This window comes from Acanthopagrus latus, chromosome 5 (genome assembly GCF_904848185.1).
Source record: "Acanthopagrus latus isolate v.2019 chromosome 5, fAcaLat1.1, whole genome shotgun sequence".
Taxonomy (NCBI): domain Eukaryota; kingdom Metazoa; phylum Chordata; class Actinopteri; order Spariformes; family Sparidae; genus Acanthopagrus; species Acanthopagrus latus.
Window position 1 is genome coordinate 8,965,031 of NC_051043.1, and position 26,938 is coordinate 8,991,968.

The 26,938-nt window shown below is 43.2% G+C and overlaps 1 protein-coding gene across 10 annotated transcripts in view; it reads left to right on the top strand.

The window, feature by feature from the left end:
* kiaa0825 (KIAA0825 ortholog) overlaps positions 1–26,938 on the top strand; it is a 128,616-nt gene that overhangs the window by 37,319 nt on the left and 64,359 nt on the right. For 5 of the 10 annotated variants that reach the window (XM_037097174.1, XM_037097173.1, XM_037097175.1 and 2 more), the window contains exons 12-23: positions 1,654–1,844; positions 3,805–4,011; positions 4,523–4,633; positions 6,422–6,561; positions 9,613–9,792; positions 13,357–13,587; positions 13,735–14,039; positions 14,338–14,444; positions 16,841–16,985; positions 19,362–19,535; positions 20,145–20,300; positions 21,834–21,928. In XM_037097174.1, coding sequence (XP_036953069.1) covers positions 1,654–1,844; positions 3,805–4,011; positions 4,523–4,633; positions 6,422–6,561; positions 9,613–9,792; positions 13,357–13,587; positions 13,735–14,039; positions 14,338–14,444; positions 16,841–16,985; positions 19,362–19,535; positions 20,145–20,300; positions 21,834–21,928 — 2,042 coding nt within the window. Of the gene's footprint in view, positions 1–1,653; positions 1,845–3,804; positions 4,012–4,522; positions 4,634–6,421; positions 6,562–9,612; positions 9,793–13,356; positions 13,588–13,734; positions 14,040–14,337; positions 14,445–16,840; positions 16,986–17,120; positions 18,119–19,361; positions 19,536–20,144; positions 20,301–21,833; positions 21,929–22,473; positions 22,577–26,938 lie in introns of those variants that run through there. The other 5 variants (XM_037097179.1, XM_037097183.1, XM_037097178.1 and 2 more) reach the window with 5 other exon arrangements.

The following is a 26,938-nucleotide window of genomic DNA, read 5'->3' on the forward strand; positions in this document are numbered from 1 at the left end:
CTGCCCCGGGGGCTCCTGGGATTCAGCTGTCTGAAGTCTGCAGTCTACACTGGGACTGTCTGGAAACAGCATAGGGCCCCTGAAACTCCCCTACCTTTATGCCCTTAAACCAATCTAAACCTCCCCTCTCCTTCTTACTTTACTTTGCTTTTGCCTTTTTTTCTCTTTGTTCCTCCCTCCTTCCCTGGGTCACTGGTGTCAGACAGACCTGCTGTGCGCAGGTGTGTGCTTTTGTTCAAGCATGCCTGTGTGCATCTGTGCAGATGAATGCACGTGTGGGTGTGCAGCAGCATCTCCGGATGTGCGTTTCATTTTGTGTGTATGTATGCATCTATATTTCCATGTCTGTTGCATATGTGTAAGGTTTTTATCTCCTGGATCCCCAGTGTGCCTGTGTCTTGGCTCTTTCACAGCTCAGTGCACCTCCAAAGAGACCCTTCTCCAGCTTGGCTTTTGCTCCCTCTTCTTTATTTTACATTGATTTTGACACATGAACAGTCGTTGGCAGAGAAATATTTAATAACAGCACATGAGGTCAGTCATAGCGATCAAAGAAAGTTTAGAGTGTGACCCTGGCTACCTTTCTTGTCAGGATTAAGCCTTCAGAGCCAGATCATTTAGAAAAAAAACAGGCGTTATGAGTTTCCACGTTTGCTCCATCCACAGTTCCCCATCCCAGATTCTTCGCTGTTGCCACGCTGTGATCTCTAATGGGAATCAGTTCATAGTTGACCTGGCTAGTTAAATAAAGCTTGACTCGAACAAACGGATAAAACAGTCCAACCACACATGTAGCTATGGCTGCTCTTGGTGCGGATCCAACGTCTGTGTCTGCGTGCGCTCCGCTGAGTCCACAGGCGGAGGATGGCGGGCTAATCCCGGACATAGAGCTCGGTCACGCTCCCCATCAACCACAGATCCCTAAATGACTGGCTCCAGGGAGGAGAGGAAGGGAGAGGAAGGAGAGAAGTAAAATACTAGATGGATGAGGTGAAGTGGGAGGAAAATGAAAGGAGACTCGGGGGCATGATGAGTGGAAGACAGCAGGAAGTTTGCGGAGTCTTGGATGTGTCAGTATCTCTGCCACACACACACACACAGATACTGGAGCTGTTTATTATTGGAGGTTAAACATGAGAAATTCGAAGAAGAGACAGGTTTAATGAATTAATTCTTCCATGTCCTTTCCAACAGTACTGCAGGATGCCAGGATACTAGTCTCCTTTTCTCTGTCAACTCTGTCTGTCTTTCTTTCCTCTCACACTCACTTGTCTTGGCTCACTTTCCTCAGAGACGTTCTCCCCGTCTCTCCTTCTCTCCTCTGTACGTGCGAGCGTGTAAGTGTGTGTGCAGGTGTGTGTCTGTTGTGATGTGTTCTCCAGTTCAGGACTTTAAAGCAGTCTAAAGTCCCAGCGGGGGGAAGAAACCCAGGTGCAGAGTGCAGGTGGCGTGACCACTGAGACATCGCGGCGTTGACAGACCTGCCTCTGTCTCTGTCTCTCTCTTTCATGTTTTCTCTCTCTCCCTCGCTCTCTCTTTCTCTCCCTCTATTTTTACCTCTTTCTCTGTTTTTGCGCCACTGTCAATATCCATATCACAATATATCTTCATCTGCAAACCCCCTCCACTTCCTTCCACCACTTTCTTCCACAGGGCGAGCGCTGTTCCTTCTCGGTGCAGATGTGGTTCTACTTCCTGTGTGGGCTCCGTAGCGACCTGTGGGCGGTCCTTCCACCAGACTTGGCCAAGGAGGTGCTCGGCCAGGTGCTGTCAGAGACATTACAGCTGTTGGTGCGAAGATATGCATGGGCCCGTCCTTCGTACAAAAGACACCTGCAAATCAGGTACTCTATCATGCACAACAGTGGCCTTAAAAAAAAAAATTCACCTCAGAAATCTTGTCCCTCTCTGTCATATGAATTATCCTAGTAATATGACTACATACAAAATCATCTATCACTGCAATTTGTGCTCTTGTCCATTGTTTATACACTTGATGTATTAATGTGACACTAATGTGACATCCAACCATCAGATTTTTTTGTTTGCTTCTTCTACTGTGGAAACTGTCCCTTTAATAGATCTGGTTATGTTGTTCTGTTCTGATCAGTGCTGTAAATGAGTTGCAATTACAGTGTTTCTGCATTAATGTAATGAACTTTGCTTTCAGAATATCTAATTCATCGGCAAGACAAAACAGAAATTCTTGTCTGGTTATAACCAGCTTGATGACCAGTGTCAAATGGCCCAATATGTCTGTGGACATATTTTTGTCAGCATGATTGCACCACAACTGTGCAAGACAAAACTTCACGCATGGGTAGTTGAGATCAAAACGAAGGCGGAGTTTAAAGATGGGTGTGGTTGATCAAGGGCACCAGAACTTGGGAGATAGGAGGGTTAATTTGATCCCATTCCAAGATGATCTCTAGTTTTCTCTATAAACAGTTCCTTAATGGACTTTCTGGGAAATATGCGTGCCAAGTGTCAATCACATATCAACCCGTTCATTTAGAAGCTTTTATGGACCTTTTGATCATATCACATGATCGTTATCAACAGTTAAAATTTGGAGACCAATTTCCATTTTTAGGAAGCGCTTTAAGCCCATCTTGTCTTACCTAGTTCTACCTCATGAGCAAAAAGCGCAACCATAGAACTTTTGCTCTTTTTTCTCTGGTCACCAATTTAAAAAGTATTTGTGTGTTTCTACTGCATACACAGCCCCGTTTTTTCTCACAGTTTCTTTAAAAGCTAAGGTTGGGAGTTGTTTTCTTAGCAGCTTTTTCCAGGCATAAGAATTAACTTTAAACATTGTGGTTTCCCTGATGTCAGTGGCTTTGCATTATGTGTATACCTCCTGTGAGTGATTAGGCCTTCATGTTCCTAACTGCATAATTCTCCCATGACTTTCCTCACATGTATTTGTATAGCCTCCATGAATGCAGACCTTACTATACACTGCATGCTTGGCTATACATCCTAAATTACACCTAGAAAAAGCCCTTAATTGTTTCAGCTCTCTCACTGTTGGCCCAATTTCACTCAGCTCCTTTGGGCCTGATGGTGGAGGTCTTGATCATGGTGTTAGTCATCAGAACACTCTGCACAGGTTCAGGGGTCATCCTTTTCCATCCTCTTTTCTTCCTAATAGCTGAATGATGACAATGAACAGGTTAACCTGTGACACACAGTTAGACGATGAAAGAGTGACAAAGACAAAGTGCATTGTACATGTGTAGCACTGCAGGATGTCAGCGCTAAGCCCTGGTTTATGTTGCCTGGAGATGCTTGTGTTTCTGGAGCGACAGTTTTAAAGTGAAAGGCTAGCCTAAACAGATGGCTTTTCAAAGTTTCCTATGTGTGCAGCACTCACATGGGTGCTGTTATGCTGCCTCACCTCTCCTGTATCGGTCCACTCCTGTGTGTATCTAATAGGGATATCGGCCACGGGAAGAGCAGGGATGAGGAGATGAGAGATGATGAGCAGCTCTTCCGAACCAATTGAGGAAACAGATTTAGGGGCGTTTAAATTTAAAAGCAATGACTTTTATAGTGAAATCCAAAGCCTGAAGTACTCTTAACTCTCCAGCAGTAAAATCACCAGGAGGTTCTGTTATCTGACTGGCTGCACAATGAGCCTGTTATGTCATGATGTAATGGTTTGGAGACAGGGATGTTCCTTGATGTGTCTTTCTCTTTCTTTCTCTTTGTGTGTTCTCGCATATCATCTCACAATTCATCTTTTCTGTTTTGATCTGTGAATTCAGCCTTTTTCTGTTTTTTCTTGCTCCTTGTCCAAAGGTGTGACATTACAGCAGTGTTGCTGTATGTGGAGCAGCTCATGTGGAGTGTTTGTCAAAGTCCTGAGGCATTGGTGCGCTCCAGTCCTTATTCAGCAATCGTCATCACAGCGGGCGGATCAGACTGGCTGTACCAAATTCACAGCCTGTGTGAGCAGCTCCTGACAGTCCTCGTCATTGTCACAGCACCCTTGTCTTTGCTCTATAGGTTGGTATGCTCACTATGTTTTTGATTTGACCTTGGGTGAAAGCAAATTGTGACCTCAGCACACAAACACTTTCTTTCTTTTCATACAAAGCTAATAATCAGAGGTTTAAACTGAAACTTAAAGTATGTTATATATGCAACATTACTTTATTACACTAGCAAGTTACATTAACAAACCATTGACTTTTAATTTCACACTAGACACGAACAGGTTTGAAGTCCTGTACTTGACCCAAGCGTCCATCCCCAGCCTCTTCCCTATGTGCGCAACGTCACTTTGTATAGTTCTTTACCTGACTTCCTCCTTTGCTCTTGTAATAAACACTATGGCCACGAGAGGTCACCGCCAAACAAGAAATGTACATTTGTGTCATAGTGACCTTCTACTGAGGATGGGCTGGCTTTATTATATCACTACCTGAAGAAATATGACCACCAACCAATATACTTTTTGTAAGCTGCAGATGTATGATCGAAATTCTATGCCATGTGTGATCTCTCTTTTCTCCAGGATATTTACGGTTGATCAGGTCAAAGAGTCTGCGACACATGAGTCTGACGGCCCTGCTGTCCACTGGCTAAATGCTATGAACCCTGACCTCTTTTCAGAGCAGGTCCTACGGTATGTAAAATACATACTCACACAAGCTCACATTCACGCACGCTCTGGTATGCTAAGCCATCACACACACCTCCACCCACTGTATAGTGAACCATATGTGTGTGTGTAGAGTTATAGCCGCATACTGTATGTGTGGATGTATAAGCAGACTTACCCGTTGCTCAGGGCTTCAAGCCTGAGTTGCCGTGGTAATATAACACAGATGCAAACTGAGAAAGAAAAAAAGTAGAAAATAAACTACCGTTGCGGCTGACACTGATTTTGTTTATGTTGATGGTTGCTGAGGGCTTTACACATGAGGCGTCAACAGAGTTCACTGCAATGTGTATGTGCTTGTGTATGGGTTAAAATGTACATGCGTGCATACAAGTGTGTACATGTGTGTCCGGTTACTATTGTGACCTCCACGGTGCAGTCAATCACTCACCCCCTCCCATACCCTCACCCTTGACTCCACCCTCCTCCCCTCTCATCTCTCTCACTGCCAGAGGTGATGTCATTGCGTGCTGATGGAGCACAAATCAAACTAACCCCCGCTTTCCTGCTCCTAAGTATCGGAGAGCTGAAATTAGTTTATTTTTATGACCTCTTTATTTCTTTGCTCCCACCTCCTGCCTGCATGCGAGGGCGCCAGGGGGCCTGCCAGTGGCCTGGGGCCAGATCCACAGGTCCTCATCCAGGACCCCGGCCTCTGTGGACAGATCTCTCGGCAACCGTAAAAATGAAAACCATTGTTATGGTTATTAAATAAAACAATAATAAAATCAAAAAGGACATAAATAAATCTTCCAGCATAACAGGCCATAAAGAAAGCATCTGAAGTTATGTTTTCTTGCCTCATGTGTGTTTCTTTGCACACATTCATGCTCTGCTTTCCTCTTGCCTTGTGTGTGTGTGCGTGTGTGTGTGTTTGTGAGCGTGTGCATGTGTGTATGTGTGAGTGTCTTGGTTCCGTAAGCTGACCCTGGGCTGTAGCCGGATAGATTTATCAGAGCACTTAAAAGAGGATTTCTTCTGGATTTGCGGTCCTAGTGACTTCATAAATTGCACTGTCAGATTGAGGCATAGTTTTCCTCAGTCAAGCAGCAGGGTGCACCCTGCTCCAGCTTTCTGGCTCAAATAGAATGGTTAATTTCAGGGCAGACACCCCCTGCACTCCCTCCCTCCTCTGCACTCTTCAGACAAACTCTGTCCATTCCGTCCATTAGATTTTATTGAGATGTATAAAGTAACATGCGGGCACACACATGTCAGCAGGCTCTCACACTTGCACACACACATAACCACAAGCATAGGCTCTGAAGGGTGCACACACACACACACACACACACACACACACACACACGCACACAAACACTTCCATGCGCACGCACCAAGGATACGGCTCATTACCCACAGCTGGCTGCAGCCTCTTGGTTATACAAAAGATGTAGGAGGGGGGTACTGCTGTATATTCATGTATTTGGCTGTCTCCCAAATGTTAATTTGGTTTTAGCTGGCCAAGATTAGAGCTAATTCCTTCCCGGTGCACACTATAAGTAAGTGAGAGTGAAGGCATTTGCAGACTAAGCTCATATCAGGAGTGAGTGACACTGAAGGAAGTTACCACTGTAGCATAAACATTATTTTCCCCGAGATTGTCATCCAAGACAACTGTGATTTCAGTCTTTGTCTTTCAGTTGTGAAGCTTTTCCCTCCTTAGTTGTCTCCCGCTAAATGGACTGCTATCTGTACACTCACCTGACACTGCAGAACTGTCAACTTTGTTTTGCCTCTTTCCGCTCTCAGAGATGGCCTTATGGGCCAGGCGGCCTCTGCATGTCAGCTAAGGCTGCTGACCTCTGACCCAGGACGCAATCCCAGGTTGCTACTGCGAATGCTGCTGTACAGAGACTGTCACCTGCCCAGAATGCTCCTGGAAAGCTCTCGTAAGTCTGTTTCCAGTGTACATGGATCGGTCAGTGTTGATGAATAAAGGGTGTGCATGTATATGTACTGTTAAATCATGTGAGCATAAAGCTGGAGCCATTTCTGTTAATTCTTCTGATATTTCCTTGTTTTATAATAGTGGACTCACAGGGTCGATCCCACAGTGGCCACGTGTGGGAAGATGTTTACCAGTGTCTTAATTATGCTGCTATAAGATCCTAAACGAGTTATACAGACCTTAGATGAGCTCCATCCATTTTATGAAGTTATCATCAGCATCTTTGCCTTCATCATCATTTTCACCTTGGTCACCATCATCACTAAATCAATGAGAGCAGTAATAAACACTCAACAGGCCCGGGCAGAGCACACAGACTGACCTTTAAAGATTTTCCCTTCCTTCTTCTCCCCTCCGCACCGGCAACAGTCTAACCTTTAAAGACTGTTGTGCACTCGCACATTAATTCACATTATAGCGACCTCATTAATAACAACTCTCACTGTCTCATTCTCTCGCTTGGTCTGAGTCTGGCTCAGAGGCTCTGCAATGCTTCTCCCTCCACGCTGCCGTAAATCAACGCTGGAAGCGCTGACGCTCGCGTGTTATCACGGTGACGGGCTAATTAACCAGGAAGCAGACAGACAGAAGGAGCAGCTTGACTGAATGGCTCCCATAAGCCTCTGAACTTCCCTTTATATGTACATATCTGTCTATTGTTTCTATGTGCTTTCTTGTAAAAACTCACGTTGAACTTATTCATAGTTTAGATACAGTGAGTCACAAACTACATCCCTGACTTCCATAAAGTTTGGATGTTCTGTAAAACGTGGATAGAGACAGAATGGAAACATTCATACAAAATCATGATATGATCACCTTTTGCCACTTAACCTGTGTACCTGTGGAATGTTCCGAACAGGTGCTTTTTTTTTTTAAGCAATCCAAGTCTTTCCCAGTCTTTTTCCCAACTTGTTTGAAACATATTGCTACCATTACATTTAGAGTAAGCATATATTTACACAAGTCAATTAAGTTGAGTGTGCGTCCAAAAGGATTAGAAAATAATCACATTATGTGTTTAATTTCGTTTTACGCAGATCCCAACTGTTTTTGCTTTAATCGGGATTGTGCTTAAATGTATGCTGAGTCAAAAACTTCTTCAATCAGACTCTGCTCAGTCTAGTCCAATTCAATTTGGTGCTGTTGCTTAGTGGCACAATTCACATTGCAGTTTATCGGCCTTACTGAAGCACGCTAACTTGCCAGAAAGCTAGCCAGCATATTAAATGACCTTACCATTGTCTGCCGATTTCAAAAAACACATTTACTTGCAGGGGGATAACACCTCCTCCACATTTACAATAACAGTTTTCGCCCTTGCACAACACCCTGCCTAAATCAGTAGACACACTACTTATGGTGCGCACACACACACACACATGCACGCACGTGCACACACACAGCCTTTTTATTATCATCAGCGTGTCTGCTTCCAATTACAGGGGTTTGCAGAGAGGGCCCCTGTGACTGGTTGACTGGCTGTCCGGAAGATAAACAGGTGTATGTATTGGCTATGTATCAAGGGTGGATAAGCTTATAGGAAGAGAGGGAGAGAGGAACAGAGCGAGGAGAAATAGAAAATGCATCCGAGAAATCAACATCGAGCGCAAACGCACTGGAGTTATTGTGTGCTGCAGCGGCGGTGAAAACTCCGCAGAGATGTGCCAGTGCACTGTCATCTGTTTTTGTGAAGTCATCTGCTGCTCCATAATGGGATCATTATTAAAAGGCGCCTAGTTAACCTGCCATGCTCTCCAGCACCCCAAGTGGAAATTAATGTTAGTCACCCGTGTTCCCTTGGACCGTCGCAGCCACAGCAGTGATATCCAGAACACTCTCTCCTTAAGGACCAATTACTAGACAGGCAGAGAGAAAGATGCCGGCTTAACCCACATAATGCCGCCTAATAGACTGATTGTAGGTCAGGATGGTTGACCACTTTTGAGTGTATGTGTTAGATGTGTTACTGTGGAAGAAAAAGGCGAGAGTGAGAGCCTCGGAAATCGAGACAGGGTGATAAAGGAAATCAGTTCTCATCAGGGCCCTGAGTGGCGGCAGCGCTTCCTACCTGCCTGTTATTATGGCGGCTGATATTGCTGGTTCTGTAATGCAGCAGCTAATTTAGCCCTGTCATTTTTAAAATAGTCCAGCATTAGTCAGAAGGAAGCAGCACTGCCCCCCCATCACAGCGCCCCCTCATCGACTGCTGTGTTGCGTACACTTTCCTATTCAAATAGCTGTCATCTCCCACACAGCAGACTGACAGACCGCTGGATGTCTGCCACCTCTGGAGCTATGGGCCTTTCCTCAGCAACCCCTGTCAACTTAACACACACACATTTGTAAGCACACAAAACACATATATAGACATCCATATGGGTTACACACGCACACACCTCCATCCTCAGCCCTGTGCTCAGACAGCAACCCCCACAAGGACACCCTGTCAAAACCTCTTCCTTTTCACTTCCTGTCTCCATGTGCTGTGGGGGCTTTGAAATCTGTTTCTTTTTCTGTTTTTTTTTTCTGCTCTGTTTTTTTCTCCATCTAACACAGATGTGGGTTTTTCTTCCCCTTCTATTCCACAATGCCTTTTGTTCACCCTCTCTGTTAACATGTGTCAGGTTGGGCAGCCTTGACATTTTCCAATGTGTTTTTGTGCAAGGAAATCAAGATGCTGTTTCATAGGATAGGGTTTTATATCTCTCACTACCTACCTCCATAAGGTTGATATTTTCCGAATCGTAAATTCAAAAAACAGTCAGATTTTACACTCACCTACACACCTCGAACTGAATGTATATACAGTATTCGAGCATATGAGCAAGGCTTTTCATGTCTTTGTGTATGCTGTTGTTTGTCTGCATGTGTCAAGGTTTCAGAAATTCTGTGACATTTTGAATACCCACACATTTATCTGTATTGTGTGCAGATGTATCCCACTGACTCACTGAGTCCATGTTTTTTGTTTTTTTTTTTTTTTTTCCAGATATTTGCCAGGAGAGCTCCTTAGAAATGTCTGCAGAGAGCTGCAAGGCAGGAGATGACTTCATAGTTGCATTGTTCAATCTTTTCAGTTGCCTGAACAATGTTCCCAAGGCCTTGACTCAGGCCCTTCAAACATACCTGGAAAGGGCACAGATATGGGAACATCTGTACACACTGGCAGGTAATGGATCAACAAGCTTTTGTATAATCTTGTAGTTCAGGGGTCATCATGACATATTTGGTAGAGGTTAATATGTGGTGAGTTACTAGAAGCTTAAGTGCTGTTTTCACCAAACTAATTTTTTGAGGTTGAATTTTGGATTTCTCTCTCTCCACAAGGCTGTTCTTATGCTATGCTTAGGTTTAGGCACAGAAACCGCTTGGACAGAGTTAGGAAAACATTGTGGTTTGCCTTAATAATACCTGTTTTGAAAGCTACGATCACAGATCAAGATCGTCGGGTTTTGGTTGCCACAAAAACAGCTGCAAATATTTGTAGATTTCCCTTAATTACAACTGGTTTATGATGCCACACAAATGGATGGCCATATCCCGAGGTGTCCTTGAAAATGTGTGACTCAAACTGTGGTCGGCTGCCTTATTGGCTTTAACAGGGACTTTAAACATGGAGGGTTAAAGGGGGCCTACGGCGTGTGCAAAACATTCAAATGGGTTGCTTTAATAGTGAGATCTCATGATTTCATTCATATTTATATCAATTATAATATCATTACTTTTGCTCACACTGCTACAGCGACCCATTGGAATGTTTTGCGGAGGCCCCCCTCCTCAACCATTGCTGCTTGAAGTCCATCGTCTCCTCCACCTCCTGATGTGAAAGATGGCTAATAAGCATTTAATGTGACAGTTAGTACACATAACAACAGTGCAGCTCATATTTATTGAATTGATACTCAGTGTTAATTTGTAAAGAATGTTTTACTTTTTCATATTTTGATTGCACTTTATCTTAGCTTGGTTTATAATTCAGAATACTGTATTATCCATCTCTTGTATACATAAAATCAAGTGGCAATGAAATAGTGAAGTCCAATTATGATTTTACTTTAAACTGGAATACAGTTAAGTTTAAAGTTAAAGTGATCAGCTCTTGAGATATAGACATGCAACATCCTTGGACAACAGCAAATGTTTGTGTAGAGAGTTTATTTCAGAATGTGTTAGATATGTTCCTAAATTAAAGGCCTAAATCTTCCCAGAAAAGAATAAGTTAATTTTCTCCTAAGCTCTGGTGTTGACAGTGCATGCATGTGAGCTGAAGCATGACTTTAATATGCTCTTACAGTGACTGTAACCACTCCCCAACTCTTTCTTTTTTGCCGCCTCTCTCCGGAGCGAGCTTTGATACAGAGCTTAATCAGAACTCCTGTGGAGTATTGAGCATTTTTGGTGGTGATTTTTATATCCTGGGTGAGTGGTAATTATTGTAGCATAAATTAGGGTGATTGGAGAAGAGTGTTTGGATGGAGACGGAGCAGGGGAGGGGTCGACAGAGGGAAAGAACGAAAAAGAGATAGAGTAAGCCAGAGAGGAATTCTCAATGTCATCCAATCATCATTTATCCTCACAGGGTAATTAGTTTAATTATTGGACTGTGCCAAATCTTTGTATTATAATTTTGGTTACAGGATACCCCCAGTGTCCTCATTTCTATTTAAACTGTTCACTGAGTTAACTTTCATAGATTACACTCTTTCCCCACTTACACTGATGTTTCATCACACAGTAGCGGGTTGTTTCGAATCAATACACCAGTCAATACGGTAGCGGGCGGTATGAAGTCTGAGAACCAAGTGACTTTGAAAAATAGGTCTAGGTCTCACCTGCCACAGCGCGCTCCTACTTCGAAAAGCTATATCATTTTCTGTTCCGCTCTCCTCTCTTTCTGTGGGTCTGAGGTCACACATTTGTTAGGCGTCCCCCAGAGAGTTCGGTGCACTGCCAGTGGCGTCACGGCACTATATCTCTTGGCTGTAGCCTTTGGTTTTACAGCCGACGCTGTAGGAAGTTTATGGGTGCCGTACAACTTCATGCTGTAGCTGCTCTGCTATCAATATTAGCGGCATATGAAAGGGCAGCGCAAGAGGACAAGCCAGCAAGACTTTCTACTGTCAGGCCACCTGGGTTTGATTGAGAACATCTGAATTTTACTTGACATTACTTCCTTTTAGTGCAGACATTTTCACAGAATACCCTTGCGCTCTTGCGGATGTGCAAGCTATTAATGTCTCTCTATTTTGAAAAGCACAGTTATTTCTGACACGGACTGAATGTGCTATTATGATTAAAGGGTTATTTCTTTTTTGAAAAGCCCAATCGCACAATACACATAATAGGAAATGTAACCCACTCTAATTTGGCAGCAATCTTGAAATGTTATCAACCGTTCATTTTTAAAGTAGAAGTCCAAAACCTTTCATGATTGAAATCACAGTACAGTAATGGAACAGTATTTGAATAGAGTAGTATTAAATGCTCTTGCACAAAGGTGGGGGTTTAAATTTTATTTTGCATTAAGAGACTTCTCTGTGGTGCATGTCTACTTTTAAAATACATAAAATCACTTTCTTTCTTTCTTTTTTTTCTTCTCTTTTTCCACAGCAGGCACAGTGTCTGCTCATTAAATGCTGAATTCAACTGGGCATTTTTTTTTTTTTTCTTAACCAGCAGATTTCTATGAACTCTTTGTGTTGGTGGTCTCAATTTTGAAACGGGCACGTGTGCCTTTGCAGGATACAACTACACAAACTGTACTGTATCACAGTGAATTTAGTCCAACTGTTAGAATAAATTTGTTACTCAACCTGAAATTTTATACCGGCATGCTGTAGCCTGGCTTTGTCCTTCACTTGGTTTTAGTTCTGTTTATTTGCACTTTTTAAAAAGTTTTATAAAACAATAAATTAAAGACAATCAACAAAAGTAAAATAAATGTGCATGTAAGGTAGAAACCCATAATGGGCTTATAGGAAATACCTACCTCATACAAAGAGAAAAAAAACAAAGCATGCATGTATATGTATACATTTGAAATAGCATCTCAAAATAAAACATACATTTACATCATATATTATCAGTTATGATTACTTACATTTATTTTATTCACAATACAGCTATAAATAACATCAGAAAAATAGACATAACCCAGATTAGTCATTTGCAAAATCTTCAAACTCACGGTCAGATACCAAGTACAGGTTTGTTTTCCATAAATGGACTCCACAATATTTTAATGAGCACTTTCCTGGGAGTAAGTAGGTAATGTGTTTTTTTTTTGTTTTTTTTTTAGTTATTCTAAACAGTCTAGTTTTGTGAAAATTAACTTTAGAATTACAAATAACTAAGTTTTTGAAACTTAGAGATCCATCTGTGCTCATATGCTTCACTTAGATTAGCCAGTATGTTACATTTCAAGAACAGTGGAGAGTGCAGCACATAACAAGGAGATAGTTGCTACTCTAACAAAACATTTTGAAGCAGGAGAACTTTATGAGGATAAGTTGGAAAAGTGTTTGCCCAGTATGTATAATATAGTGTTACAACACAAGAAAAATGTATAAACACACATTTTAATAATCCCCAGAGATTTCATAACCCTGTTGTAAAGAGTGTGTCCGTATGGCACCATGTGTGATACACAGAATTGGTAAGGCCTTATGTTTTCAATTTCATATTCTACCAGTCACCCTTCTTAACTGCTGCATTCATTTACCTCCTTTGTCAGATACAACACAGACGGTACCTGCTGTGGTCAGCTGTGTCCGGGCGATAGTCACCAAGTCTACCAACAGCCTCTTGGTACACCTGGTGTCCATGGTGATGGGTTGGCAGGCCACCGAAGAGCCCAGTGGAGCCCTTTTCAAGCAGAATGTACCGGAGAGTGTCCTGGCCAAAATACCGAAGGAGTGGAACTACACACCACTAGAAGCAAAGGGAAAAGAGCCTGCTACAAAGAGTATGCACAGACTGGGTTTTAACTCAAATAGTGAGCTATATTGTTTTTTTTTCCAAAACTAACATTTCTTTCTTTCTTTCTTTCTTTCTTTCTTTCTTTCTTTCTTTCTTTCTTTCTTTCTTTCTTTCTTTCTTTCTTTCTTTCCAGCTGTCATATCCTTAACTATTCAAGCCTTGTCCTTCATTTTCACCAACCTGCCCTTGGCCGTAGCATCCGTGCCTCTTCCCATTCGCTACCTCTTCCAAGTGGCAGAGAAGCAACTCTCCCAGCATTCCCGGCAGCTGCGCTTAGTGGGCTTGTTACTCTGGGCACTGCTTGGCTGTCTGATCCAGGGCCTGGAGGACCCACACACAATAGAACAGATCAGTGGCCTGGCCCTGGACCGTGGGGCAAAGGAGCCGCTGTCCCTGCTGGCTGAGTGCCTACAGGCCACCATGGGCATTCAACAGAAGGTAAGGGCTAACATTAATGTCATAACAATTGCATCAATGATGCTTTAAGGTAGCCAGAGCATTATGCCAGGCTGCTGTAGTGTCATTTGTTTAAATGGATATATTTAAATATATATATATATATATATATATATATATATATATATATATATATATATATATATATATATATATATATATATATGTTTCCGATACAATTACTTCATTATATTTAAGGTTGATTAAACTTGTGCCATTAAATCCACCATCAACCATCTGACTTTCTAATAAATCCAGTGGTCTGCTGTTCATCTGACAGGGTGTTCCTAAACCCACAATGCACAAAGTGCTGCAGACTCTGGAGGAAAAAAGACCCAAGTGGATGAACATGCAGCTGCAGAAGGCACGCAAGCTCTGCTCAGACAGGTGAGAGGTCAACTGCCGGGAATTTAGCAAGAAGTCAAGGTCAGATGGATATTGATGTAGATAATATAATGATGTTTTTCATGAAAGTGCTAGATATGCATATCCATCATTAGTCTCAGTTGGTATTGATGATTCATCAGCACCTCTAACAAGAAATGAGATCATTTAAATCTGATCATTTTGATCGTAAAAACGCTTTTTATAAAATGAATTCCCTGATACATAATTCCAGTGATTTATCAGTGGTAAGATAAGGTTGAAGGCTGATAGTCTGATGAACTGACTGATGGTGTATTCAGCTGCTTGACATTCAATAAAGAAACTGAACAAAACAATGAAAAAGAATGCAGTTTAGATATGCTTTTTTAATTGAGCATTTCAATTCTGATGTATTGTATCATCGAGATCATTTTTCATTGGCGAGCGTCATGAGAAAGATCAATGATTCTCAGTCGTGTTTGTTGTGGTAAATGATGGACATGGCGTCTGACTGAGTGGACTGCAGGCTGGAGTGATGGGAAAACAGCTTCCACTTTGGGCAGATACGCGACCTTTGGCTCTGCGTGTTTTGTAGCTCGTTCCCAGAAATTGCGCCACCGGTCGCTCACTTCATCATAACAAACTCTGGATGCATCCATCCTCATGAAAAGGTGATTCAGCGCTACATTGCGACATGTACAATTAAAAAGAAAAAAAAAACAAAACTTAATGAAATAAATAAAAACACTGAGTAGATTATGGTTGGTTCTAGGAAATGCTGCCTTTTTCAGTGACAGGAAGAGGGGATGGGAAAAAACAGAAGAGACAGGGCGGCGGAGGGGTGGAGAGGGGGGTTGAATGGAAAAGTGAAAGAAGAGTGATTATGTATCACCTGTCGGAGGCATTCAGTGGGATCATTACTATTCATTAAACTAACCTTCACAGGGAAGTGACGCCTGGCTTGTAAACAATCAGAATACAGTGTCGGAAAGAGAGAGAGCGGTGGGTGTAATAAACTCCAAAAACAACTGGCACTCCACCCACTGGCATCGCTCTCTCTCTCACACACACACACACACACACACACACACACACACACACACACACACACACACACACACACACACACACACACACACACACACAGAGTAAACCCCTCAAAAAAGAGCATTTGCCCCTTACGAACCCTCCCACCTCTGTTCCCTCATCCCACTTTCCCTCCTTCCTTTCCCAACTGTAACCCCCCTACCCACGCCACCCACCTTGTCTTTGCAAAGTAATTTGTAGAGGAGAAGATTATTGTTCTCCATCATGGTGACCCTGGCTGGGCTGACGGGATGCATACACAGATGAAGATGAATGCAGTTATTCCTTGGCGGAGGTCTGCCTCTTTCAGGGCACATTGGCCCTAATGACATGATTGATAGGCTGTCCCAAATCCGGAGGGGCCCTCATTAATCACCCCGCTGACTGAATCCAATCATCTGCTTCACCTGCACAGTGATGGACAGGAAAGGATACAGCGCAGGTGCTGACACGGGTGCACAGCCACCAACGCCGACAACACCACCATCGGGCCGCCAGGCAAAAGAATGAGGGGATGTACATGGACGAGAGGGGACTCCTCTTCCTTTGCCACTCTCAATGTCAAGCAGCCAATGGCTGGTTGACAGGCGACACCGCTTCTGCCACCTTATAATTACAAAGAGGAAGGGAGAGAGAGGGAGAACAATGACAGGAAGTGTATGTGAAGGAGAAGGTTTGATGGACGGTGGTGTGATATCCATCCATACAGGAAGGGCAGGAAAATGATGCGGGCGTCTGCCAGGGTTAGCGACCGTACATGCATGAGGACCTTGACACACAATTACACACACACACGTACACGCTTAAGAACACACACACCAATCATTTTTAGTGCACCAGCATCCTTCGGTTAAATGCCCTGCGTGTATCTCATGAATGGTAATGAAAACAGTGAAAATTATTTTGTTATCTGACCCTCAATAATTTGTCTGTATTTTTCACTCTTTTTCAGCAGTGTTAGCCTTGAACAGGCCGCGTGATTTCCAGACAGTTTAGTGGAGCGAAGATATTTCTTTACTTGCCAAGAATTTAAAATTTATTCGCCCTCCGGAACGAATGATTTCTCTAAAAACTAAAAAAATCATTAATTTTTAACTCCGGAGTCAAGTTTCACTTAATTTTCTTGGGTAGAGCAAACTCCAAATTTTATCACAGATGCTTCTCGAAACTAGAAAAAATAATTCTTCAGCCAGAGGTGGTGTAGAGATAGAAGCCCACACCCTCCCTCTTCCTGTTCCCTCTCCTTTCTCTTACCCTACTCTTTTTTTTTCCCTCTCTCTTTGTCTTTTCACTCCCATCTCCTCCCTTTCCCATCTCTGTTTCTCTCTCAGCGTATTTGAGCGAGGACGGGAGAGCGGAGTCGCTGCGGCTGAACTGACTGAGCAGAAAATAGGCCTGATGCTGCTGGAGGTCTGCCACAAAGCAGGTGGCAGCGACTACCTGAGGCAGATCTATCACATCATCCAAGGCAATGAGGTAGGGAAGCACTCCCTCTCCCCAGCAATTAGGTGGCTGCTGGCCTGAGGCCGCAGGCTGTTCAGGAGGGGGAGATGGAGGGAAGAGGGCTGCTGCTTATGTGCAGTCTGCTTGTTCTGATCTTCTGTTGTTCAGGTGACCTCAAGGGTGCAAACCTACAGTGATTTCCTGTGTTATACGCACACCACATGTAGAGGAGAGGGAGCCACATGCAGTTATGACATTCATCATAGAGCTCTTTGGAGGAGATCTAAGTGAGAAAGAGCAGATTCTTTTTTTTGGAACTCAGGTGAAACTTATTTAAGCTAAATTCACTTCAGAGGAAAAAAAAAGTTTAACAGAACGAAAAGTAGTCCTCGAGAAAGTGCACAAGTTAATTAAAGTGATTTTATACAGCATATAAGATATATGGTGAGTCTAGTGATGTTCTCCTAAACAGACATTGTTGGTAAAACAAATGCTTTAAGGTAAGAGAGAGCAGTACATAGGAAGTGGTATGTGCGGCAGCTCAAGTTGTTATAACTGGACTCACAACACCTCTTCAGTTAGTCCTGTTGGCATCTTTCCTTGAGTGAAAATCAAACAGAATCATCCTCCACCTACAGTCGTCTACATTTATATCTCACAGACTCCTGCTGCTCTATATATCACAAAGACAGCAACATATGCCACTCTATACACTGTGCTATCACATGTATCTGTACAGTATATTCTTACCACAAGGGCTCTTTCAATGTCAGAGGTTATTGATTCTAGGCTGAGGCTGGTAAAATGCTGTGTTTTTGTGTGTTGCTGTACAGTCAATATATTCCAATAAAAGACCAAATCCAACAGTGAACGGTTACGTTCTCAGTATTCTCAGCCTCACATCCATTGGTTCCTATTGTGAACATACGCCCTTTGAAAAGGGGGATGAACAAGTTAATTGATTTGATTCGCATTATTTTAGTGGGACACTGTTAGTTTTGGCAAGTGTTGCTTAAACAGGAGTAATCTTGTTTTTGATCTTGACTTTGAGCTGCGGAATGGGTACTCAATGATGTATGGTGCATATAAATCTATATTCTCATGAAACTTGTTGACATCAAGAGAGATATAGGTTATGACAGGATGGCTCTTTAAAGGGGCACTATGAAGTTTTGGAGAACATTCAATAATAACAATATTAATGAGGTGATAATACAAGCTTAAATATATGTATTTTTTCGATGTGAATAGACAAGCTGTCCTCAGAGGAAGACCCTCAAAACACTGTGTGAAGCTAGAAAGGTGGCAGGGTTCGCCAACTATAAAAATTGAATAAAGCAGTATGAAATTGTGTTGTCCTTTATTTATTTAGCCTGTCTGGGTATGAAAAAAAGAGACTTTGTTTAGGCATAATAGTCAGTCAATGAAGATCTTTTTCTTCAGATTAAAGTGTACAACTACATGTGCATTTTTAAGTAGCATGGGAGAATTGCTCCTGCAGAGTGCTATCAGAAGCAAACTGCGTCACAGAATAAGCATTTGCAATAACAACAAAGAAGCACTTGCACTATATGAATATACATACAGAATAACATATATGCGTGATGCACAATATTCTGTACAGAGGTGAAAATCTGAGCATGTTGGCACCATTTTTATTGTTTCATATATTCTTTTCTTTTTTTAAATATATTCTAAACCTTGTGTTTCTTGATAAATGACATTCAGAGTGGAAGGAAAAGTAATAATTGCATTGTACAGGAAAACCTGTTCTCAACTATGCATAGGACAACTGGCGTGGTACTGCACACCTCTCCCAAGGCCTGACAGTCCCCCTAAATTCAATAAAGCCTCATCCATGGTCATATAAAACATATTTAAATCCTCTAGAGCAGGATTTTTATTTGGATCTTCAGATTGTACTCACTTGTAGGTACCATTTGTAGCCCTGCTTACAAACCAACCACCTAACAACATATGGACATAGGTGAAAACATAACCTTGGCAGAGCTGATTAACCAACCAGCACATACGGTACGATATTCTGTGCAGGGGTGGACATTTTAGTTGCTCCACCCTCATCAGGAGTATGTGAAAAAAGTCCTCAAATGCTTGTTTAATGAATGTAATGCACAGTGGACGACATCGCAGCACAGCATTAATACTGAATGTACTGTACAGGTGTTTGCTAAACAGCTGGGAGAAGTTTGGTTGGTGCTCATCTGATTCTTACTGACATGGCCCTTGTATAGACTGTCTGGTTGGACATGATGTGGAATAACACAAATATACAAACATAAGCACTATATATGTATACGTATATATGTGTGTGTGTGTGTGTGTGTGTGTGTGTGTGTGTGTGTGTGTGTGTGTGTGTGTGTGTGCTTGTGTGTGAATGGGATTCACAAGTGGGCTCCTAGTTCCCCTCCTGGCAGCTCGAGTATCTCTATCCGGCGAAGGTCGAGGCAGGAACACACAGGTCAGGGACAGAGTGGGCCGCTGGTGAGGCGGAGGGATACGAGGTTCGGAGGCCATGTCAAGCTGACGGATGGGAATATAGTGGATTCACACGAGGATGCCCATGTACACACACTGACAGAGACATACACAAACCCATTGCTTCATGCTGTACATTTTGCAAGGCGCCTGTACAACAACCACAGCAAAGGTTATTGAAACAAATGTGCACTGCTGAAAACCCCCTCTGTTTCTCTCTCGCTACATCCGCAGATATCTGTATTTGTTCTGTGTTTTCATTACTGCTTCTAAGCAGCTCTGATTAATTATACTTCTGTGAGGCTGATCATTGAGGGACCGCTCTGCCCATTGCTGTGCTTGTCTGGAAAAAGTGCTGAACTTGATTAGTTTGTGCCTTCGTTGGGTCAGATGCATTGGAATGAATGTGAAGTTTACAACTAGAGAAAATACATTTTGCAAGAGCAAAACAATGTTACAGATGTCAGTATGCTGCGTGCTGAGTGTCCGTTCTGCTGAAATTTCAGTTCGAGGAAGTTTAGTGTACTTGTAAATAACTTTTTGGCCTCTCTCTGTCGGTCTCATAGTTGGTCAACCTTTTTCTTTATAGAATATTTTATGTCAGTCTGTCAGTCATGATATGTACTTTTCAGCCTTCTTCCTTTCTGTTTCCCTTGTGTTTCCATCGTCTCCCTCCCCGTCCGTCTCGGATTGCAGGAATTATTAATGTATAAACTAAGCGGAGGCGCAGACTCGCCCAGTAATCCTCCTCACTTGGTGAACTTTGACCTCTGCTCTGAGAGTCAAGGGGACACATCCAGCTTCGACCCGCTCCACCAGTTTGACCACATTGGCAGGAAAAAGCTGGATCAGGTTTGTAAAACTTATTTTCCTTTTTTTTGGTTGCAAATCATGTATTTATCTTTTATTTTAACCCCATAAATTGACTTTTCATATTTCAGCGATTATTGGAGCTTCTTTCGCGTCTTCAGACTTGTGCTGTGTGGGTGTGCTTGTGATGTGCAGGGCGGGGTCGTTTTTTAACTTCCTCCCAAGGCCAGAAGCTTAATGTTGAAGGTTAGGAACTGCTTGAGTCTCTAGTGAACTGGATACTGTGGCAATCTCTGAAGCTGCCAGGTCTTTTTCTGGGGCTCGGCTTTCCTATCCTCCATAGGTCGCTGCCTCTTCCAGGCAGGAGTTAGGCTGGCAGGAAGAAAAGAACACTGAAAAGGTGAAAAGATAAGAGAAGGCTTCTGTTTCTTAATGTTAAAGGAGAGCGCAGTTTTAAAGTGCACTTCTTTGGCGCTTTGAACCGTGTACCCTCTTACCCCAAAGTTATTCCCAGGAGTGCCACCATGATGTTCAGTTAATTGTTAGATTTTTTTTTTTCTCTCCATAAAGGGGATAAGTCACTACTGGTAGTGTCAGTTCAGTGCAAGAGTTGCCGGATTTTCTCCCCCATTTCCCTCCTACTATCAAGGGAAGTACCGCTGGTATCATACAAAACAATCAACAAAGGCTGGTATTTCCTCAAGTCAGGCATGTGTGTGCGTCTTTTTACTTTTAAAAACGGATCAGATGTATACATACATATGTGACCCCCTTTGTAATGTAGCAGTGTCGCCGCTATTGTCTTTGGCACACATTTTTAATCCTAAGACCTGTTTTTCAGCTTATCACAGGAGGCTGCATAGCTTTGCATAGAAACACCCTATTAAGAGAATGATTAAAATGCCTTCTCCGCTTCAGGTGCCTGTGTTGTTTGTCAAATAAAATGGAGGGAGGAGGAGGAAAAAGGAGTTACATCCATCAATCACCTGTGAGGAAGGAGCAGAGGGGGCGGGGGTGGACGGATGGAGGGAACGAGTGGAGTTCTCCTCCTTATGTCAATAAAACTCAGCCTGGAGTTAAGAGTGACATTTTGGCAATCAAAGCAATCTGATTTTTATTTGCCTTCCCAATATGGTGCTGGTGCCAAGTGTGTTTGTGTGTGTGTGTGTGTGTGTGTGTGTGTGTGTGTGTGTGTGTGTGTGTTTTAAGAAAAAGAGAGAGTGAGACAGAGAGATGGAGAGAGAGAGAGAGCTGGGATGGGGGGGGGTTGGCGGGATGCCATTGAAGATGGTAAGAAAAAAAGCAGCGCAGTCAGAAGAGTAACGACTCCCTCCCAAAATTGATTTATCTTTCTATAAATGATGGCTACATCCCCCCAAATGGATTTATAAATTAATTGCTGTCTTATTGGAATAAAAACCTTCTTGTGCGGACATGATTGATCGCCTGGTGTCGGTAGCCTGCGCTGGGGACCCCCCTCCTCCTTTGTTAGTGGGTCCCAGCTGGAGCGGTAATGCACTGATGGTATTAACCCTGATTAATAACTAACAATACGCTATCCTCATACATCAACAGAGTGCCGTGGTCGACTGGGCATGGGACTGGCCGATGCTGCTGCCAGCCTATCAGGGCATGAGTCAGGTCACCTTCAAAACTCTGCTGGCCAACAGGTAAAACAGTCATTTCACTTACACACTTACACTTACACATGTTCACTGACAGCGATGTGTGCGCACATGGAAAGGCGCAAGCGTGTTTTTGGGGGTTTTCATGTTTTTATTATGATCCTCACAGGTGTTTTTGTTTTTGAGTAGTCTTTTGATGAAATAAAAGCCCTGCTCCGCTGAGGCATGTGCTGCATCAGTAGTGTCTTTACCTGTGCAAAATGAGCCATTCACTTGGGACTCCCGAGGCAAGTTTCCCTCCCCAAATTCCCTTTTGACTTAACTTCGGCGTAAGCTTCAGTCATTGGGGATCATATAGCCTCGCTGCGCTTCATTAGAGGTTCAAACTTCTACTTTGTTCAAAGGCCAAGGGCTCCCGTGGCTGCTACAGTGGAGCAAGAGCTGTGGAAAGAAGTCTTTGGAAAAGGATGCTGGAGTGCTGTAATACACTGTGTGTGTTGAAACATGGAATGCCGTCTTCGTTAATGTCCATGCATGTGTGTGACTGACTGCCTTCATGAGCAAAATGATTGCAAATTTTGCGCTCTTAGGGTACTTTGAGGCCTTGAAATGACCAGAAAGTTCGTCAGAGATGGAAAAAGAGTGTCCGGCTCAGATCTTGGTGTCACCTGATTGAAGAGTTTTTTTTGCCAAAGTCCACCTCTCCTGTCCTGTCCTCCCCCCCCCCTTCTGCTCTCCAACGGGCATAAATATTTATGCAGGTATGTGACACATATTAGATGGCAATACTTCAGGCTGTTCCCTGTTCTCCATTCACAGCTGTCACGCTGCCAGCTATCAGGGAGCCATGGGGCTACTGCACCTTGTCTCCACGCCTACGCCCAATCCATTCTAAATCACCGCCATTGTAACACACACACACACACACCTTTCTAACAAAGGGCAAGCTCTGCATCTGCCAAGGACACGGGTCTAATAAGGGTGAAGTACGCGGCTCTGTGCAGCGCTGTGACGAGCTTTGTCGCCTTCACGCCTCTACCCCCTCTTCCCACGCACGCACGCACACATACACACACACACACACACACACACACTCCATTCTTCCTCCCCTTGTACGCTGCTTTGTTGCATGTTAAAACAGATACTGTCATTGCTTGACTGAGCCAAATTAGCGTTGGGGCATTCATGAATAGAAAGTGAATGAAGTTGATATGAAGTCAGATAGGAAGAGAGAGAGAGAGATTGGACTGGCAGTTTGAGATTGTGAGTGACATGGAGAGAGATAGAGGAGTCAATACTGACAAGACGCCAAAATGTATGAGGAACGATGGGGGGGGGGTAAAGGTTATATAATTCACCCTAATCTCACAGTATCAGAGTGTCTGAGATTCTGCCATTTGCCTCATTAGCCTCTCTTTGTTGGGCCAGAGAAGCAGATTTCATGGAGGATTTGGAGAATGGCTTTGGTTCTGCCTGAGACACTCGCACAGAGCAGGAAGTTAGTTTCACGGCTGGCGACATGTAAGCTGTCAAAGTTTTCCTCAGATCCATCTGCGACTCAGAAATATCTCTCAAGCTATAGAAGACCATTCACGGGATAAGCGCACTGATGTCGGATCCACTGATCCATTTGTTAGTGCAGATAAGGATAATGCTCTCTGCATAGCTGCAGACTCGAGTGCCCCCGGCTCTTTGCACCAAGGCTGCACAACAATTACTCTTTTACCACCTCCAGTTGCTGGACAAACCACAGGATATAATCTTAGACACTTGACAGAATTAATAGTAATGATGTTGTCTTATACTGCTCAAAAACACCTATCACTGAGACCTTGTGATGTTCTAGATGTTCCATCTTATAAGTTTTAGTCTCCTTGAATGACTTCCCTCCCCTGTATACAACCAATATTTTTTTCCCACTCCCGGACTGTGTGAGTTAGCAGCGTGGCCCATTGGCCTCCTATATATTGTTACAGTGGCAGGACAGTTATTGTGCCCAGGGTTTATATCACATTCTAATGGAGCAAGGCTATGAGTTAAGGGCGGTAGGCTTTTACACCAGGGCTGTTAAATCACTGTTCAGATGACTTCATTAGCAGAGCAGGACACATGCTGAGACACTTGCGCGCTTGCACACACATAAATACACACACACACACACACACACACACACACACACACACACACACGCTTTCACCCTGCTACCTTGATGGTGTAACATCGGGGCCAGACAGGAGGGAGAGTGGATTTATACAGGTGTGTGTGTCCTTCTTTGTCACCTGTCACTTCTGTTCCCTCTGCGCGATGGCTCATCCATCATCTGCAGATTGAGCTTTTCAGCAGAAACCAGACTGATTAATACTACCCGAGGACCCCCAGGGTTGGCTGGCTGACTGGTTGACCTGGCTTCCTGGCAGGCAGGAAGTTTAAATGGATAGATAGACTTGTGGGCGGGCTAACATTTTAGCCTGCTTGTATGCTGGCTAAATTGCTGACTAACAGGTCAACTGGCTTGGTTAGGTAATGATTGGTTGGTTGTTACAATGGATGTAGGAAGCAGTGATTAGTGGAATGGTTGAGGAGGTTTAATGGTTAGCCTAGCCTGTAACTAGCCTGTTGGTTTGTTGGTCTTTTAGATGGAAATAGATGGATGGTTAGATGATGGACCAACTGACTGGAAGGAAAGCAGATTGGCTGTTAGCTGATGGCTAAAAGCAGGGCTGAGTCTCCAAGTTTTACCCATGTTGGCAAAAACTTTTCTTCTTATAGATGTCCTGGAACACTTTTACTTTTGGGCTCCTGTTCCCTCACCTCTTGCGTCATATTTCCACAACCACATCTTACAAAACAGAAATGCAAAGGACACACAAGGAGCTGGGAACAGGCACAGGAAGACAGGAGATGCAGGATAAAAAAGCAGACAAAACAATGAAGTAAAAACACAGAGCTTAAATACACAAGGGCTAATGATCAAATGAAAAACATTAAAAAAGAGCAGGGAGAAAGACAAAGACAGGAAGTGGAAAGTAAAACATGACCAAAACCCCAAGCCATGTATTATGAAATTAAACTTAAATCATATCAGTTAGTCTTCACACTGTGCAAAACACTAATGTACTGTTGAATTAAAGAGTTATGCTGCAGAAAGACCACATCATACTGTATTCAATAATCAAGGTTCATGCGCAGGCCTCAGTAGCACTACAGTACATCTGAGGTTTAGATCAACCCTTCTTACGTGTATTCTCTCATTTCCTTCATTACAAGTCTCTAGCTGCATAAAAGAAGAGTTCCTTTTATACATTTTCAAAGTCAATGACATTACATATCGAGATTTGATTCGCACTTAACATTTCACCTTGAACAACTTGCGCACCCATGGTTTGTGTTAATTGTCATGATCTACTGATTAAAATGTCCACATTGCCTCACTCCCTGACCTCAAGTTATGAGCTGCCCTGTAGAAAAAAAAAAAAGTAAACTGTGACTGTAAAAGTAGTCACTAATACACCTGATACTGAACAGCTTCTCTTCAACTTGTTATCTATGAATTGATAACTGCTTTGTCCTTGGTCCGTCTTGGAATTTCTCCTTTCTATGGTGAACAAATCCGTCACAGCATATTTTTGTACGAAACACTCAAACGCAGCTCAACTCTTTTGTAGTCGGCATTAAAGGAAGCACCGAAGGCCCTTCTATTCCTAATTTTGAATCTCTAATTTTGTTTCATGACCTGTATGAGCTGAAGTGTTTACATCGTTCTTCTTTTACATCCAAAGAATAGGATACAATTAAATAAAACGCTGAAAAAAATGATACAGTCATCTGCCAAGGTGACTTCTTGAGACACTTTTCTTGTGTCAGAGAAGGTCCTCTGACCTGGTTGATAAGAGGTAGCCAAGTATGAGAGATGACGCTTCATGTGTCACAGGGCAGCTCCTCCACTCCATCATAAGGACCTCGCATCATCCAAGGACATTCATGCTTACAACGACAACACTGGTCGGGGGACAGTTTCGTAAAACCTTCCTGGCACAATGCCTCATACAATTGCCACCGGTCCTTTTAAAGTTTTGCTGTGGATTGTGCTTTTTACACTGCTAATATTCTGACTAAGCACCCTCACTCATGTTTTTATCTAACACACTGACAGCAAGAAAGCACTTGCAGCATTGACCCACAGATTTGGTAGCTTAATGTGGTAAGCTACACTGTAACTACTGAACACTAAAGCATTTCCCCTGCATTGTCTTATTGTTGCTTTTTACCCCTCAGGTCCATAACAATAGCAGTTTGTGGAAAAATGCCAGTCGGTGGCATTCTCTTGCTTGAGCGGCTCCTTAAATTGCGGCAATAGACGCTTGTGCTTTCAGGAAGTGGGCAATCGCCATCTGTTCCCGGGCTCTGCCATATGGCGGGCCTTTTTCTCAGGGAATAAAATAAAAACAAATATGTCAGAATGTTCGTCTTCCTCCACGGACGCTGATCAACCTGGGGAGAAGCTGGATCTCAGTGTGTCTGGATTAATGGTCTTACTTTACGCTTCAGGGAATGAGGGAGTGTGTGCTTGCGGTTGGCAGGGCTTGTGTGTATGTGTGCGAGAGTGCATGCACGTGCCTGTGTAAGGGTATGCACATGCTAATGCACATTTTTGTACCTGGAAGTATTTCTGGAATCATTTATCAGACTTAAAGGGCGATGTTACCATACCATTTTGAGCGGTGGGTCGCCCTGTTCTTGGAGGCAGTAACTAACACAGGAGGAAAGAGCTTCAAGGTTAGCCAGAGTGACATTTCATGGCTGCCGCTGCCAAAGAAACAAGAAGAAACGCTCTCAAGCCATCATCAGACTCGCCGTCTTGCGAGGCCAGAAATTCAAAAGACTTGTCACTTTTGAAAATCAGGAGAGTGTGATGTGTCATTGAGGAAGGGCTTCTTTCTTCTCTCGTCGATCCCCTTGTGTGTGTCCCCTCCGCTGACTGACAGCTCGGGATGGGAGTTTGTGTTGGTGGAGACAGAATACATCTTTTGTCTGCTTGGTTTTACATGGTGTGTT